This window comes from Macaca fascicularis, chromosome 17 (genome assembly GCF_037993035.2).
Source record: "Macaca fascicularis isolate 582-1 chromosome 17, T2T-MFA8v1.1".
NCBI classification, from domain to species: Eukaryota; Metazoa; Chordata; class Mammalia; order Primates; family Cercopithecidae; genus Macaca; species Macaca fascicularis.
The window spans coordinates 31,859,941-31,874,999 of NC_088391.1; the positions used below are offsets into that span (position 1 = coordinate 31,859,941).

At 37.3% G+C, this 15,059-nt stretch overlaps 1 protein-coding gene across 3 annotated transcripts in view; it reads left to right on the forward strand.

Annotated features, from left to right (window-relative positions):
- Positions 1-1,794: 1,794 nt before the first annotated feature.
- SUGT1 (SGT1 homolog, MIS12 kinetochore complex assembly cochaperone) overlaps positions 1,795-15,059 on the forward strand; it is a 37,835-nt gene continuing 24,570 nt past the window's right edge. For 2 of the 3 annotated variants that reach the window (XM_015439301.4, XM_045377133.3), the window contains exons 1-9: positions 1,795-1,913; positions 2,001-2,058; positions 6,541-6,631; positions 7,432-7,501; positions 8,218-8,288; positions 11,386-11,439; positions 11,841-11,857; positions 12,771-12,793; positions 14,454-14,550. In XM_015439301.4, the coding sequence (XP_015294787.1) occupies positions 1,876-1,913; positions 2,001-2,058; positions 6,541-6,631; positions 7,432-7,501; positions 8,218-8,288; positions 11,386-11,439; positions 11,841-11,857; positions 12,771-12,793; positions 14,454-14,550 (519 nt within the window). In that variant the 5' untranslated portion in view covers positions 1,795-1,875. Of the gene's footprint in view, positions 1,914-2,000; positions 2,059-2,085; positions 2,192-6,540; positions 6,632-7,431; positions 7,502-8,217; positions 8,289-11,385; positions 11,440-11,840; positions 11,858-12,770; positions 12,794-14,453; positions 14,551-15,059 lie in introns of those variants that run through there. The other variant, XM_074022118.1, reaches the window with a different exon arrangement.

A 15,059-nucleotide genomic window follows, 5' to 3' on the forward strand; every position in this document is an offset into this window, starting at 1 on the left:
GTATATACACTACATGCTTTTTACAAATGGTATCAGTTCTCCAGGCCAGCCCACCACTGGACCACCCTCGTATGTAAGTCCTGAATAAACCTTGTCTCCTTCACTGGCTCTGCCTCTCTTCTTATAGTGCCATCCCAACTGGAGTCAGTGGGTCCAGAAGAACAATTGGCCATTTAGATAACATCTGAAAATTAACCAGTGTAATTCACAGTAACATTTAAAAATACAAATGAACATTTCAATAAAGGCAGAAAAAGCACTTGATATTCAATGCTTTCCTCCTGATGTTACGACCAAGACAAGGAAGTCCATTATCACTATTTTTACTCAATAGTGGAAATACTAGCCAGCAACAAAAGGCAAAAATAAATACAAATAAAAGGTATAAAGGTTACAGAGAAGTTAAACCATCTTTATTCGTGGATTGCAAGATTTTGATCGCAGAAATTCCGAAAGAATCTACACAGTATTATTACAAGTAACAAGGGAACTTAGCAAGATGCTTGAATATAAGATCAGTATGTAAAAATCAATATTGTTTATTCTTACAACAAGCAGAATATTAAAAAGTCAAAATGCCATTTAACATAAATCTAATGAAAGATATGTATCATCTCTATACTGCAATCTATCCAAGCACAGCTGCATTAAAATATAGATATATGGGCAATCTACAAAACATTGCCAGGAGAAATTAAAGACCACTTAAATAAATGGTGGGGTAGAATGATACTCATGGATTGAAGGACTTAATGTTAAGATACTAGTTTTCCCCAAACAGATCTATAGATTCAATGCAAGTCCAGCAAAAATCCCATTTTTTAATTTAACCTAATTCCAAAATTCACCTAGAAATACAAAGGTCGTAGAATGAGCCAAAGCAATCTTGGGAGAATAAGTTACAGGACTTAAAGATTTATTATAAAACTACATTAAGTTAACACAGTTTGGTACTGGTATAAAGTTAGACAAACACTACTCCCTCTCGCTCCTCAATCTGCCCCCATCCCTGGAACATGCTGGCAGCTTTCTCCATCCGATCTGCAAGCGTAAAGAGCGCTGAGGAAGGGCTGACCGACTGGCGTGGGAAACAAAGCGGCACTGAGATAACTTAGGCCACCTTCCTCCCCTCAGTACCTTCGGATGGAAAAGGTTTCCCTTCTTGGTCTGGGAAGCCCACTAAGAAGAAATCCTGGGCTGTGGGGCCGCCCGGCGCGTTGCCCCAGGAACCAGAAGGCTTTTTGCCGCTATTAGGGCAGAATGACTTCCGGTGAGTCCCAGCCGTTTAGGATTCCCAGCCCAAAGATCGCGGGAATCCAAGCGTCATCCGGGCCTCTGCTCCCGGAAGCGACAACGCAGCCGCGAATGAGGTAATGGAAGCGAAAGGACTTGGCTACCTGTGGCAGCCATGATAGAAACTAGGGAAAATGGAAGCTCGAAGTAGCTTGCGTTATTAACTGACATACAAACGCCCCTAACCGCCACACGTTCCTGAGGGATGACAGTACGTTACAAAAGTGCTTGTAAACTACTACTGAAAGCTCCGTGGGAGTGCCCGCTGGCGTGGGCGCCGTGGAAGGGAGGGAGAACGTGTACGCCCCAGGCTTCAGTAACCATGGCTGCGAGGGGCGGGGACTGGGAGCGCTGGTCCTGGGCCGGGGTGGGGCTGGGAGGAATCGGTCCTCCACTGTCCCGGCTGGCCCCGCGCCGGCGTGTCGCCTCCCTTTCCGCTAGCAGCACGCTGCGTGGCTGCTCGTTGGCTATTTAGGACGGAAGCTCGGTTGGTGTTTCTCCAGAAGTTTCCCCCTTGGGCGGTAGTGGAGGTGGTAACCGCGATAGTAGCAACTCCGGCGGCAGCAACAGTGACTACGAGGGATGGCGGCGGCTGCAGCAGGAACTGCAACATCCCAGAGGTGCGTGTTTTTCTTTCCCTTTGCTATTTATTTTATCCCCCTTTCCTTGGCTAGTGAGCCGTGCTGAAGTCGTTGTTTTCCTGACAGGTTTTTGCAGAGCTTCTCGGATGCCCTAATCGACGAGGACCCCCAGGCGGCGTTAGAGGTGAGAGAGCCCATTTCTGCTTCCTCCACTCTCTTTAGGGGAACTGGGCCACTTCGGGGCCCGGCTGACTCGCCTTCTCCCAGCACCGCCGGACAGGGACCCAGGCTCTTGTTGATGCTGCGTCTCAGCCCCGGTATTGAGATTCTGGGTCTCCTTTCTCTGTTCCACGGTAGCCGCGTTACCCTAGACTCCTATCTCGCCCTTTCCACTCCCTACAGCTCCTGAGAAAAACCTGTATTTCTTGGGAGCATGGTTGGCATTTGTAGTTGGGTTGAAAGAATTTTTTTTTTTTTTAATGGCATTTATGACTAGAAGAGAAAAGTGGGCTCTGGGCTGGGCTGAAAGGATTTTTGTTTTTTAATGACGTTTGTGACTAGAAAAGTGGACTCTGGGCTCGATGAAGTTAAGTTTTTCGTTTGACAATCATTCTTGCCACTCTTATGTAAAAGTGTCGGTATGAAGTCGGTTTATTGGAGCAAAAACCTTTTCCCTCACGTCCCTGAAACTTTCCAGATGTCTTATCACAGTTCATTATTCACTCATTTGTATATACATCAAAAATTGTTTTTGAGTGGCAGTGTGCAAAGGCGCTGATTGCTATGGGTTAAAGTCTTCGTTATATACTTAGCTAACTTAGAAATCACTTTTTGTAGGTGTGCAGTGAAGACAAACCATAAAGCTGTAAAGGAATGTAAAAGAGCAAGAGTTAAATAATAAGAATTAGAGGAGAACCTAAAGATAAATGATGGTGTGGGTCACAGAATTTAGCCAGGAGTTTGTTTTTTGCGTTACATCACAGAGAAGAGGAAACCTGTTTTGTTGTTATGTTTAACACTTTGAGGCAAGACAGCGTTTTTTCTAGCTATGACTTTTATAAGAAATGTGCCACATGGTACTAGAGCCTCCGTTGAGAAGATCTTTGAGCTGAGATCTGAAGCAACAAGGGATATTACTTGGAAGCTCTGGGGGAAGAGTATTCCAGGCAGGACCAAGAGCCAGTGCAGATCCTGAGGTAGGAATGAAGTTGGGCCTGTATGTGAAGCAACAAAAAGGCTCTTTTTATTAGAGGGCCCATTTGATTAAAAGATAAGGTTGGACAGGAAACTAGGAGCCAGGTCCTATAAGGCCTTTTAGGGTCCAGGTGTTTTTTGTACCTAAATATATAGACCTTTAGATACTGGGAGTAAGGCTTCTGGGATCAGTTTGGGGATAATGTTACAGAAAGCACTGATAATTTTTCTCCATAATTCCTTGTATTAGCTAGACAGCTATTACTTTTAATTTACATTTGTTATTGTCCTGTTAGACCTAGTGCTTCGTTTGGAAATCCGCTTTATATAAAAGTTGCTTTTAAACAATATTAACATAATGAATTTTATTGTCACTTTCCATCTTACTGTACTTTTAAAAATGTTTATGGAGGCATATATGATATGTGTAAATAACACAAATTTTAAATCTATAGTTTGATGAATTTTCACATGTTTACACCACCAGATTAAGATACAGAGTATCTCCATTCATAATGCTCCTTCGTGCTCCTTCTGAGCCAGTAATTCTTCTTACTGTCCTGCTGACTCCTGTTTTGACCTCCATCACCATCAATTAGTTTTGCTTGTTCTTTACTCATAAACAGAATCATACAGTAGGTGCTTTGTTGAATGTAGGCACTCTGTTTTTGCTTTAATCATTACGTGAGTATACATTCATATTGTGTGAAGCAGTAGTTCTTTTGCGTTGCTGTGTAATATTCCATTGTATAAATATATGTTGTACAGCTGTAAGTACAGCGCAATTTATTCTAACAGTGGAAATCTGGGTTTCTAGTTATTAGCTAGCATAAATAAAGCTTCTGTGAATACTCTTGTACGTGTATTTTGGTGAACACATGCATTTCTTTTGGTTGTATGTACCTAGGAGAAGAATTGCCTAGGATAGTCATGTGGCTAGTATTAGTACCTTGGTTTTTAATGTGTGGCTCTTGGACCAGCAGTAGTAGTATCACCTGGCAATTAATTAGAAGTGCAGCCGGGCGCGGTGGCTCACACCTGTAATCCCAGCATTCTGGGAGGCCGAGGCAGGCGGATCAGGAGGTCAGGAGTTTGAGACCAGCTTAGCCAACATGGTGAAACCCCGTCTCTATTAAAAATACAAAAAATTAGCCGGGCGTGGTGGTGGGCAGCCATAATTAGCTGCCCGCGAGGCTGAGGCAGGAGAATCGCTTGAACCCTGGAGGCAGAGGTAGCAGTGAGCTGAGATCGTGCCATTGCACTCCAGTCCAGGTGACAGTGAGGTCCGGCCATCAAAGGCATTAAATCCCGGCACAGCGTTTTCAGTTTTACATGATCGTGGAGATGTGTCAAGAATTTGGAGAAAGGAAAATGAAATTTTCTGAATTACAAAACCTACTTTAAAAGCAGAATAGATGGTTAATTGGAGGAGGAACAAGGGATAGTGGGTAGCAGGAAGATGGTGGTGCTGACCGGATCGAAGAATAATATCTGCGTGTAGGGTAGTGATTGAGAGCATGAAGGGGAGTTGTTTTATGTAAAATGCACTGGACTTGGTAACAATTGGAATATAAGGGATGTCTCCTGAGATTCTGGCTGGGGGAATGTAGTAGGAACTGGTGCTATTCATTTAGATAGCATTTAGGATGATAGCACTTAGAAGATTGCATTCAGCATTGGGGAACAGGTTTGAGGAGAGAAAGTAGTTTTAGATTGTGAATATTTGTACATGAGTTGCCCCTGGGACATTTCAGGTAGTCTAGAGAAAACTATGTGCTGCTGTTGCTCAGGGGCACTGTCTAGGCTCAAAATAGACTTGAGTCATCAGCATGCATCAACACATATGTGAATCCCCCCAATAGTTAAGGAATCAAAGAATGTTTGTAGAGGGGAAGAAGCCTTAAGTACTGATCCCAAGGAGAACATTAGTTTTTAAGAGGCAACAGAATGGTAAGCCGAAAGGCCTGGTTATTATTGTCAAGGGCCGCAGAGAGATCAAGTCAGATAGGAATCAGTTGGATTTGATAAGGGGTTATTAGTGATTTTGAGAAGATTAAGACTAGAGAGGCAAATATTTTTGTATTCTGTGGCAAAGAAGATGAGGTCAAAGCAGAGACCAGGGAAAGGTCTGAAAAAAAATCTGCAAGGAGAAAAATCAATACTTTTCATTGAATGGTTACTAGATGCCACATACAGATCTAGGCAAGCCCAGCACCCTGCAGTCATCTTCAATTTATCTTATCTCACATGTTCACCCATTAGCAAGTCTCGCTGCTTCTAATATGTTCCAACTTACTGTATTTCTCTTCGTCACCTCTGTGGCTAACATGCTTTTCTAACCTAGACTTTAGTAGTTTCCTAAGAAGTCTCCGTTTCCAGTCCTGATTTGATAATGTATTCACCAGACTGCAGCCAGAATGACATTTAAAAAAATAGTAAATTGGACCATGCTCTTACAGTGAACTTTCCATGGCTTTCCATCACACCTAAGGTCCAAATTCCTTATACAGTCTGCAGCCTACAAAGTGAGGCCCTTGAAGTGTAGCAGGTTACAGCTTCTTTGCTTTCTTGGTTTGAGCCACACTTTCTGTTGATTGATTGTAACCCCATGTAATTTGAGGAGCATCTGTACATGTTGCTTTGTGAGAGTCACACTACTAGGTTAAAGCAAAGTCAATGATACATGTGGCTCTTGAAATAATTTTACCATTAAAGAAAACTACCAAATCCCTAGAGTTTGTAGTCAGTTGGCAGAAAATAAAAGTGTTCCTGCACTTGTCCTTGATCTCCCAAGTTGTGTAATCTTTTGCATCATTGTTTTTCCAGCTACCACACCTATATGTTGTGACTGCATGGGTTGAAAAAGTTTCAGTCTCTAATGTTAACTCTTGATAGTTGACATAGCCATCTATTAGATTGTGTCTGGGCTTTGAACAGAATATTTAGTTGGGTTTTATTAGAGTTGTGTGCTATTGATAGAGGCTAGGAGAGGGCCAGGTAAGCTTGATTGTGTATGTATTGATTGTCTTAACCTCCCTGAGTGCTAGATTTAACTTCTCGTCTTTTTTTTATTGCACAGCTTCACATTTTCTAGGAATCTCAAATTCTATGTGGTGTTTGAATCTTCTTCAGATTAGGAGGAGGAAATCTGTAATGGTCAATGTATAACAATTAAACTCTTAAGAATATATGAGGTGATAATAATGATCATTTATTGAATTCTGTAGACCAGGAACTAAATACTTTATGGTACACAGATACTACATTAGATTGTCTACTTTTGGGAGGAGGGGCAAGAGAAGTGGGGGAGATACTGATCCTTTTATAAGGAAAAACTCCAAGGTTATATCCCTGTTAGCTTTCCTCCAAATAGCTTCTGACAATAAGTTACTTGATTAAAAATTATGTTTTAATTAGAATTTGATGGCTTTTTACAAACTTTTACTGACACTCAACATGTTTGTTTTTGTAGGAGCTGACTAAGGCTTTGGAAGAGAAACCAGATGATGCACAGTATTATTGTCAAAGAGCTTATTGTCACATTCTTCTTGGGAATTACTGTGGTAACTTTTCTTATAAAGTATATTGCCCTTTTTAATAAGTTACTTACACATTTTACCCATGACAAATTAAAGGTTGTCTTTGAGAATTTTTAAGTTGGTCTTTGATACAAGGTAAAGTAGCTCAAATGTGACAGACACGTTGAGCAACACCCATTTAAATTTTATGGATGTCGCTTTTTCCTTCATTGGGTGGAGAATGTATACAGATTTCATTCATAGTTATTGGGTATGCTGATAAAAAATAGCATCACATTTACTATTTGACAGAGTATTAAAATGAAATGCTTGTTTGTATTTTTTTATAAAAAAGAATGACCAGGCATGGTGGCTCACGCCTGTAATCCCAACACTTTGGGAGGCCAAAGCAGGAGGATCACTTGAGCCCAGGAGTTCAGGACCTGCCTGGGCAACATAACAAGACCACCTATATTTAAAAAGTAATATATTTCTGTGTTTTGTAACTTTAAAAAATTATTCTGATCAAGAATCTGAATAGGGTAAAACCGAATACCTTGAGTAAAATTACGTAGACGATGTTAATGAGACAAGGAGGTGAATTTTGTGACACAGCTGTATTCATTGACTGAAGAGCTTTAAGAAGGAAGCTAAATGTTAAGCCAAAAGGAAGATACAAGAGTAATAATTTATTTGAATTCTATCTTGTATTAGCTTTTCCTAATTTAAAACCATTTGGCATTTCTACCAACTTGAAAACTTAGAAATCTAAAACTGATTTATATGTTATATGTATTTGCTAGGATCTGTAAATAACTGACTAAAACCCATCTTTTTCTACATAGTTGCTGTTGCTGATGCAAAGAAGTCTCTCAAACTCAATCCAAATAATTCCACTGCTCTGTTGAGAAAAGGGTATGCAATAGCTACTCTTCTTGTTGAGCTTAGTATAGATAGTAGGTGTTTAATTTGTTGAATGAGTTCATTGCAAGCTTTATATAAGTTGTAAAATTCTGTATTTATACGTTATATAGCAGAGATATGATTCAATTTTAAATACAACTTATGGTTCTATTATTTTGTTAACCATAATACATAATATGAGATCTATACTTAATAAATTTTAAAAGTGATGATTGAAGTAATTGAAAGGTATAGATGAAGCTGATAGATTTCACATTCTTTTTTTTTTTTTTTTTTTTTTTTTTAATCATTTGGAATTTACTGTATTTAATTGACTGGACAGCATCCTATTCTGCCAAGCCAAATAGGCGACATTTAATGCTGTGAAAACTCTATATCTGTGTACTTTATGTCCCATCTTGTTTCTGTTGATAAGTATAACTATTCTTTAAGAAACTTCTTTAATTCCTTTGTATAATTATATTTTGGAGTAAGCAAGTTTGTATAATTAAAGTCAGATTCTTTCTGAAGTGAGTTCCAAAACTGAATTTTACTAGGAATTGTACTAGATGTTAAGAGTATATTAGAAAGTCTCTTGGTTTATTAACATATATTTAAAATAAATTTTTTATTTCAACAGTAGAAAATACTAAGTTTCTTTATTTAGAAAGAAGGCTATTTTCCAGATTTTTTGTGTGTCTTAATTTGTTTTAAATACATTCATGCAGAATATGTGAATACCATGAAAAAAACTATGCTGCTGCCCTAGAAACTTTTACAGAAGGACAAAAGTTAGATAGTAAGTATTAAAAATTATACTTTAATAAACTTATCTATTTCTGTCTTAAATACCAAAGCTGAATTTTGGTAATGTTAATTTCAGGTTAATTGTAGAAACCCAATACCTGTTTTTCTCATCTTAATTACATTTCATATTGATTGCAGATATGAGATCACTTAAAACTGATTAAATTAGCCTTTTGGCATTTAAATCACAGATGAACTTTACCATTAGAAGTAAAAAACTCTATGGAAACACTTATGCTGTCTCTACTTAGTCTGGCTTTTTTTTTTCTAATGGAGAAGTGAAAGTTTAATTTGCCTTCTTGGTCAGAAGTCTGTTCATTTTACGTTATTCAGATTGCTGAGATGTGAAATCTTAACATTAAAGGTTTTTATGGAGAAGTGAAGTGTATATTTGAATAAATTATGAGAGGGTACAGAAGAAACACAGTTTTGAGAGTATTGTGACTTTTAATGTTACATTTTTGAGGGAAATGTATGAAAAGTATCACAGTGGTAGGGATATCTGGACATACAGAAATTGTGAGAGCCAAGAATTTTTAAATCTGAAAAATACTAAGAGATTGTGAGTAATCTCAGAAAATTGGAAACTACATAATCCTACTTGTACTATCATTTTATCTTTATGTTATGATAGCGTTTTATCACATTTCTCTTAAAGAAGGGGTTCTTAACTGGAAACAATTTTGTTTCCCGGGAAACTCTGCAGTGTCTGAAGAGATTTTTGATGATCATGAATGGTGGAGGGGGATGTACTACTGACATCTAATGAGTATAAACCAGGGGTGCTACTAAATATCCTATAATGCCCAGGACAGTTCTACCTAACAAAGAAGTATCTGGTCCAAAATGTCGGTAGTGCTGAAAATAAGAAACTTCACTCTTAGTATTTTATGTTACATTCTTACTCTACTGTTTTGAATGTTTGCTTTTCTGTTGTGTACCTATTCAGAAAAAAGGATTTTAGCACTGATTATGCAAATGGAAGCTACAGATTAAAAAAGGAGAGGTCTGGGTGGTAAGGCTTATTCTCAAACTTGCTTATCTCAGTTTTGGTACGTGAATAATTAGGGCTATTCAGTCAGCAAAGAGGGCATCTGCACTCTTAGCAAATTCTAGAGTCAAGTTATGTAGTGCTTTGATACTTAGCAAATTCTGGAGTCAAATTATGTAGTGCCTTGATACATATGTGAAAATCCTGAAGAAACATGAGTCATACCATTCTCTACATTTTCATTTTTCTTTCTTGTTTTAGCGAGCGAGGGTCTCGTTCTGTCGCCCAGGCTGGAGTGCAATGATGCGATCTCGGGTCATTGCACCCTCCACCTCCTGGGCTCTAGTGATTCTCCCACCTCAGCCTCCTGAGTAAGTGGGACTACAGGCACATGCCACCACACCTGACTTATTTTTGCATTTTATTTTTTTCAGAGATGGGGTTTCGCCACGTTGCCCAGGCTGGTCTTGAACTCCTGGACTCAAGTGTTCTGCCTGCCTTGGCCTCCGAAAGTGCTGGATTACAGGCACCAGCCACTGTGTCTGGCCCCTGAATTCTTTTCTTAAGATCTTAATATCATGCCATTGACATTTATTTTTTAGTTATTTCAGAGGTGGCCTTCAGAAGAGGACCTGTTTGGTAAAATTGCTATTGAGGATATTTCACTTAAAAATAAATTTGTCTTTAAATCCAGAAGATTTTTTTTGTTGTTTTTTGGGGTTTTTTTTTTTTGTTTGTTTGTTTGTTTGTTTTTTGTTTCTTTTTTTGGAACGCAGTCTCACTCTGTCATCCAGGCCATAGTGCAGTAGTGCGATCTTGGCTCACTGCAACCTCTGCCTCCAGAGTTCAGGTGATTTTCCTGCCTCAGCCTCCTGAGCAGCTGGGACTACAGGCATGCACCACCATGCCTGGCTAATTTTTGTATTTTTAGTAGAGATGGGGTTTCGTCGTGTTGGCCAAGCTGGTCTCAAACTCCTGACCTCAAGTGATCCACCTGCATTGACCTCCCAAAGTGCTGGGGTTACAGCTATGAGCCACCATGCCCGGCCAAAATCTGGGAAAAAGTTAAGTTAAGCTTTTAGGCTTCTATTTTTATCAGACAGGGTAAAGAATTTTTACCTTTTCCCCTCTTTGTGTGATAAATTGGTTGGTTTTAGTTACTGATTATTTAAAATAATAGGTTACTCAAATCTAAGATTTTGATATAATAGTTCTCTGGAATACAGTGTGTGTGAGAGAGTGTATTTAGAATTTTTATTAAGGCTGGTATAGTTGAATTTCTTTTATATATTAGTAAAGTAGAAATTTTTGTTAAGAAATTTCTAACTTAAAATTTTCAAATTAATCTTCCCTGAAGTTAACTTGAATTAATAAGCTTTTCTTTAGAGTACTTTTAATATTTTTAACGTATCTTACTATGTACAGTGACTGTTTAAATGTAATCATTGTTCTGTGTCTCCAGAAATGAATAATTTGTTTATGCATTCATTTACACTGTTATCTGTAAATATGTAATACATCACCTATAGCCCCTCGACTGCCGTGTAACTTGGAGATATGACAAACTTCACAGAATTTAAGGATACTTAGTGTTGGTAGGAAGGGCATGGTAACAGATAAAGCCACTGAGAGAATAGTGGACTGAATAGGTATCTGCATTGAAGAGCAAGCTGGGGCTGGGAAGGGCTTTTGGACCTCAACTCAGCTCCCAGTTACCAAGCTTCCTCCCCACCCTAACTGATGGCATATTGAGAGTTTGATTTACGTCTGATTTTGTTGTGTGTGTGAGGAAACTTCTTTAAGAGCAGCGAGATTGGGAGAAATGTAGATTATTTTTATCTGTGAAATTAATAAGGTTGACTGTAGTTAAAATTTTTTAGAAATCAAAATGTTACATGATGAACAACTAAATGTTAAACTATTGGTATATTGATAACTATAGAAGGGTTGGCAATAAGGTCTGTTAAGACAGATTTTGTTCACTACTGACTCCCCAGTGCCTAGAACAGTGCCTGGGATGTAGTAGGTATTCAGTAAGTATTTGTTGATTAATAGGTTGTGCAGATGAATGATGTTATAGTCAGTTTTTTCTTTCTAGGTGCAGATGCTAATTTCAGTGTCTGGATTAAAAGGTGTCAAGAAGCTCAGAATGGTATGTGGGTCTCCCTTGGTATTTAGTTTAAAAAGAAATAAACATCTGAATTTTTTTCGGTTTAAACAAATTTGTTTTTACCTTTATAATTTCTTTTAAATAGTATATGTTTCCTTAGATGTGGACTTCCAAAGATACACTGGTTTTTGCATAGCTTCTTATGTTGAATGGGAGATTAGGGTGGATTTGTTTGTGTGGTGTATCAGTAAGAAATTACAAGGAGTCTAAGATGAATTCAGAATGCAAAATGAAACCACTTTCTTTTGGGTAGTTTTCTTTAGTTGAAAAGTATGTAGAATTTGCTTGCTTAATCAGTATGTTTGTGCTATAGGAATCATATAAATAACTTTGCTTATAAATGCACTGTTACCTGAAAATGTTTCCTTTTTATGTTTTAATAGGCTCAGAATCTGAGGTGGTAAGTCCACAGTTTTCATTCTTCATGTTTTTATTATTTATTTTAAATTTCAAATACCAAATATATTTGAGACAAGACTCAGGATGAGCTGTCTGATAATTAAATATTGAGTAATTTCGTTTAAGTGCTGGTTCCTCTAGGAACTGAAATAAAATCATTTTTTGATGAATATAGAAGTTTCCAGTCATGAAAATTATTGGCCTATTTTAATGAATTTAGTGTGTGGTTAAAGTTGATTTCGTGTGTTTTAGTATGGTCAGGATGATTATTTATCTTTTTGTTGCTAAAACCTTATTGCATTTATTTAGGTTAAACAGTTTGAATCACTTGAAGGGGTTTTTGTGATAGTCTAAGACAAAAGTTAAAGAAAATTGGAAATTGACAGGGTCTTGCCCTGTCATGCTGGCTGGAGTGCAGTGGTGCCATCATAGTGCACTTGAGCTTCAAACTCCTGGGCTCAAGCAGTCTTCCCACCTCAGCCTCCCAAGTAGCTGGGACTACAGGTGTACACCACCAAACCTGGCTAATATACTCTGTTTCTTTAAAACAATGTTGTTTTAGTTTAGGGAGTTGCTCAATCTTAGAACTGGCCATTTTATATAAGCAACCTTTTCTAATCATGCCTTTAGAAGTTTTCTGTTACTTAAAGCTCTGTTGTTTTAGAGGAAAAATCTTCTATGAAATTGAAACTAAGATTTTTTTAAGTGCTGAACATTCTAATTTTTTTTGAAAACTAGTCGTATTTAACAATTACAATTACCATACTTTGAATAAAATTTTCATGTAGTTATTTTGTATCAAAATAACTGCAGTGTTGGATAAATTAATAATATGTGCATTTTAATATACAGTTGCTAAACTGACTTGTAAAAATCTTTCTCTTTCAACTTGCCGAAATCAATCTGCATCCCAGTGGACTCACCAGTCAAAAATCAAGTAAGTGTTTCTTTTTCATAAAACAATGCATGATAGATATTCCTAAAGAAGAAGAAACCCTGTAGTTTAATAGTAAGTAAATTCTTACCATGTGATTTTTAAGTTTTTGTTTTCTAAGATTGTGGTAATAGCTTTATGTAAAGCTAATTTTAAGGCTGTTTAAGAATTAATATTTATACTTAAGTTAAATCCAAATCATTTCTCATCTTTAAAGTTGCTTCACTTGATTTCATACTATGTTACCTTTGCATATGTTAAGGAGCGTCTCTTCCAGTTAAGTTTATGGTACTACACAGATAAACAAGTTAGTAGTAGACCTAACAGAATTGTAACTTACCCTGCCTTTTGTATTTGGAGCAAATTTTTATAGGAACATTCTCTATGAGTTGAAAGTTAATTGCTGAGGGCAGCAATTATAATAATGAATAAGCAACTAGCAAGTTTCTGACTTTTAATTATTCATTAGCCTGTGTACAGCTTGTATTCTTAGGACTGTAACAGAAACAAGCCATTGCTCTGGAGCTTTGCATCCTTACTGAATTGCAAAGAGAAACTGAGACTCTTAAAGTTAATTTCTTTAATCAAGTTGGTTTTGGATATAATTACCTAAAATGGCCTGGAAATGTTAAAAACAATCTATTCATGGTGATTGTGGGGAGATACAGGATAAAACTCCAAGTACCTAGTAGATGAGGAACTTTGACTTGCCCTGGCGGCAGCAGCAGGGGTAGGGCACATAACCATGAAATAATAAGGTGTTCAGAGCATAAAATAATCCAACATCTGACTTAATTTACGTGTACCAGACACTGTGCTTTGTCCTAGGAATATAATAGTGACAGGATAAACAGTTTTGCCCTCAGGGAATTTTTAATCTAGTCTAATTTGAAAGTGAGAATTCCCTATTTTTGTACTGAAACTCTGTTTTTAGAGTTTCAAACTCTTCACATTTTGAGAGTATCACTCAAAAGATGTAGATAGTAGTGTAATTTAGTAGGAAAAAACTCTTAGAGTTTCAGTACAAAAGGTGCACATAATTAGAATCTAGACCCATTAGTCTTCCCATGTATCTTGAAATTGAAGGAAAGTGTTGTATATGGTGTTGTGCCTGACATAGTTAAACTTTATATGATTTTAATTTTAGCTCATTTGCCCCTGTTTCCTGTGCTAAAGTCTATCAGCTTCCAACTTCAGTTATGAGAGCTTGGAGTGTTGACTCAGGCTTATTGCTTCACCTTTCTGAGTTTAAGTTTTATCATCTGTAAAATAGGGATTTAAGTGATTATCTTTAGTATTTGGATGACATGAGTGTAAAAACTTTGTTAATGACATGTAAATATTAGCTGTTTAAAATAAATGGCATCTTTAATATTTATATTAGTTTAAGCACAACAGTGTTGGAGATGAGTCAGAACCCAGAAAATCATGCAAGTATTTAAGTCTGCTGGAAAGGTGTGAGCATCATCTACCTTACCATTTTTTTCCTTTAGTACAGAGCATAAAAAACTAGTTAAGTAAAGTTGTTTCTGTGAATCAATAGCTGCTTTGCTGTTTTCTTCCTCCAGGTGGAGCTCTTGTTGTTTATCAGACTAGTTTTTGTTTTGACAATAGCTTTAAGAAAATTAGAAGTGTTATTTAAGTTTCTTTCTTTTTTTAATAGGTATGACTGGTATCAAACCGAATCTCAAGTAGTTATTACACTTATGATCAAGAATGTTCAGAAGAATGATGTAAATGTGGAATTTTCAGAAAAAGAGGTCAGTAGACTTTGAATCATTTTTCAATGTTAATTACTATTATTTGTAAATTTAGTATATTGCAGAATAATCTATAACGCTTTATCAGATAAATATCATTTCTTCCTGAGATGATGTGGAAAACGCTGAGTAAAATCTGAAGCCATTGCTTTGAGATAAGAATATGTATGTTGGTAAGTTATAGCTGGATGTGCTTTTTTTCCCTTCAGATTTGAAATTTAGAGCAGAATTTCGTTACATTAGTAAGATAATGTGATTTGTTTATACTTTTGTGGTGTACTTCATGAAAAAGATCTAGTTTTGTGATCACACATGTCTTAGAATTGACTAACCATGTTAAATGAATGTGACTTTTTTTTTTGTTTTTTGAGACAGAGTGTCCCTCTTGCCCAGGCTGGAGTGCAGTGTCGCGATTTAGACTCACTGCAACCTCCTCCTCCTGGGTTCAAGCAATTCTTCTGCCTCAGCCTCCTGAGTAGTTGGGACTACAGGCCCATCCCACTGTGCCT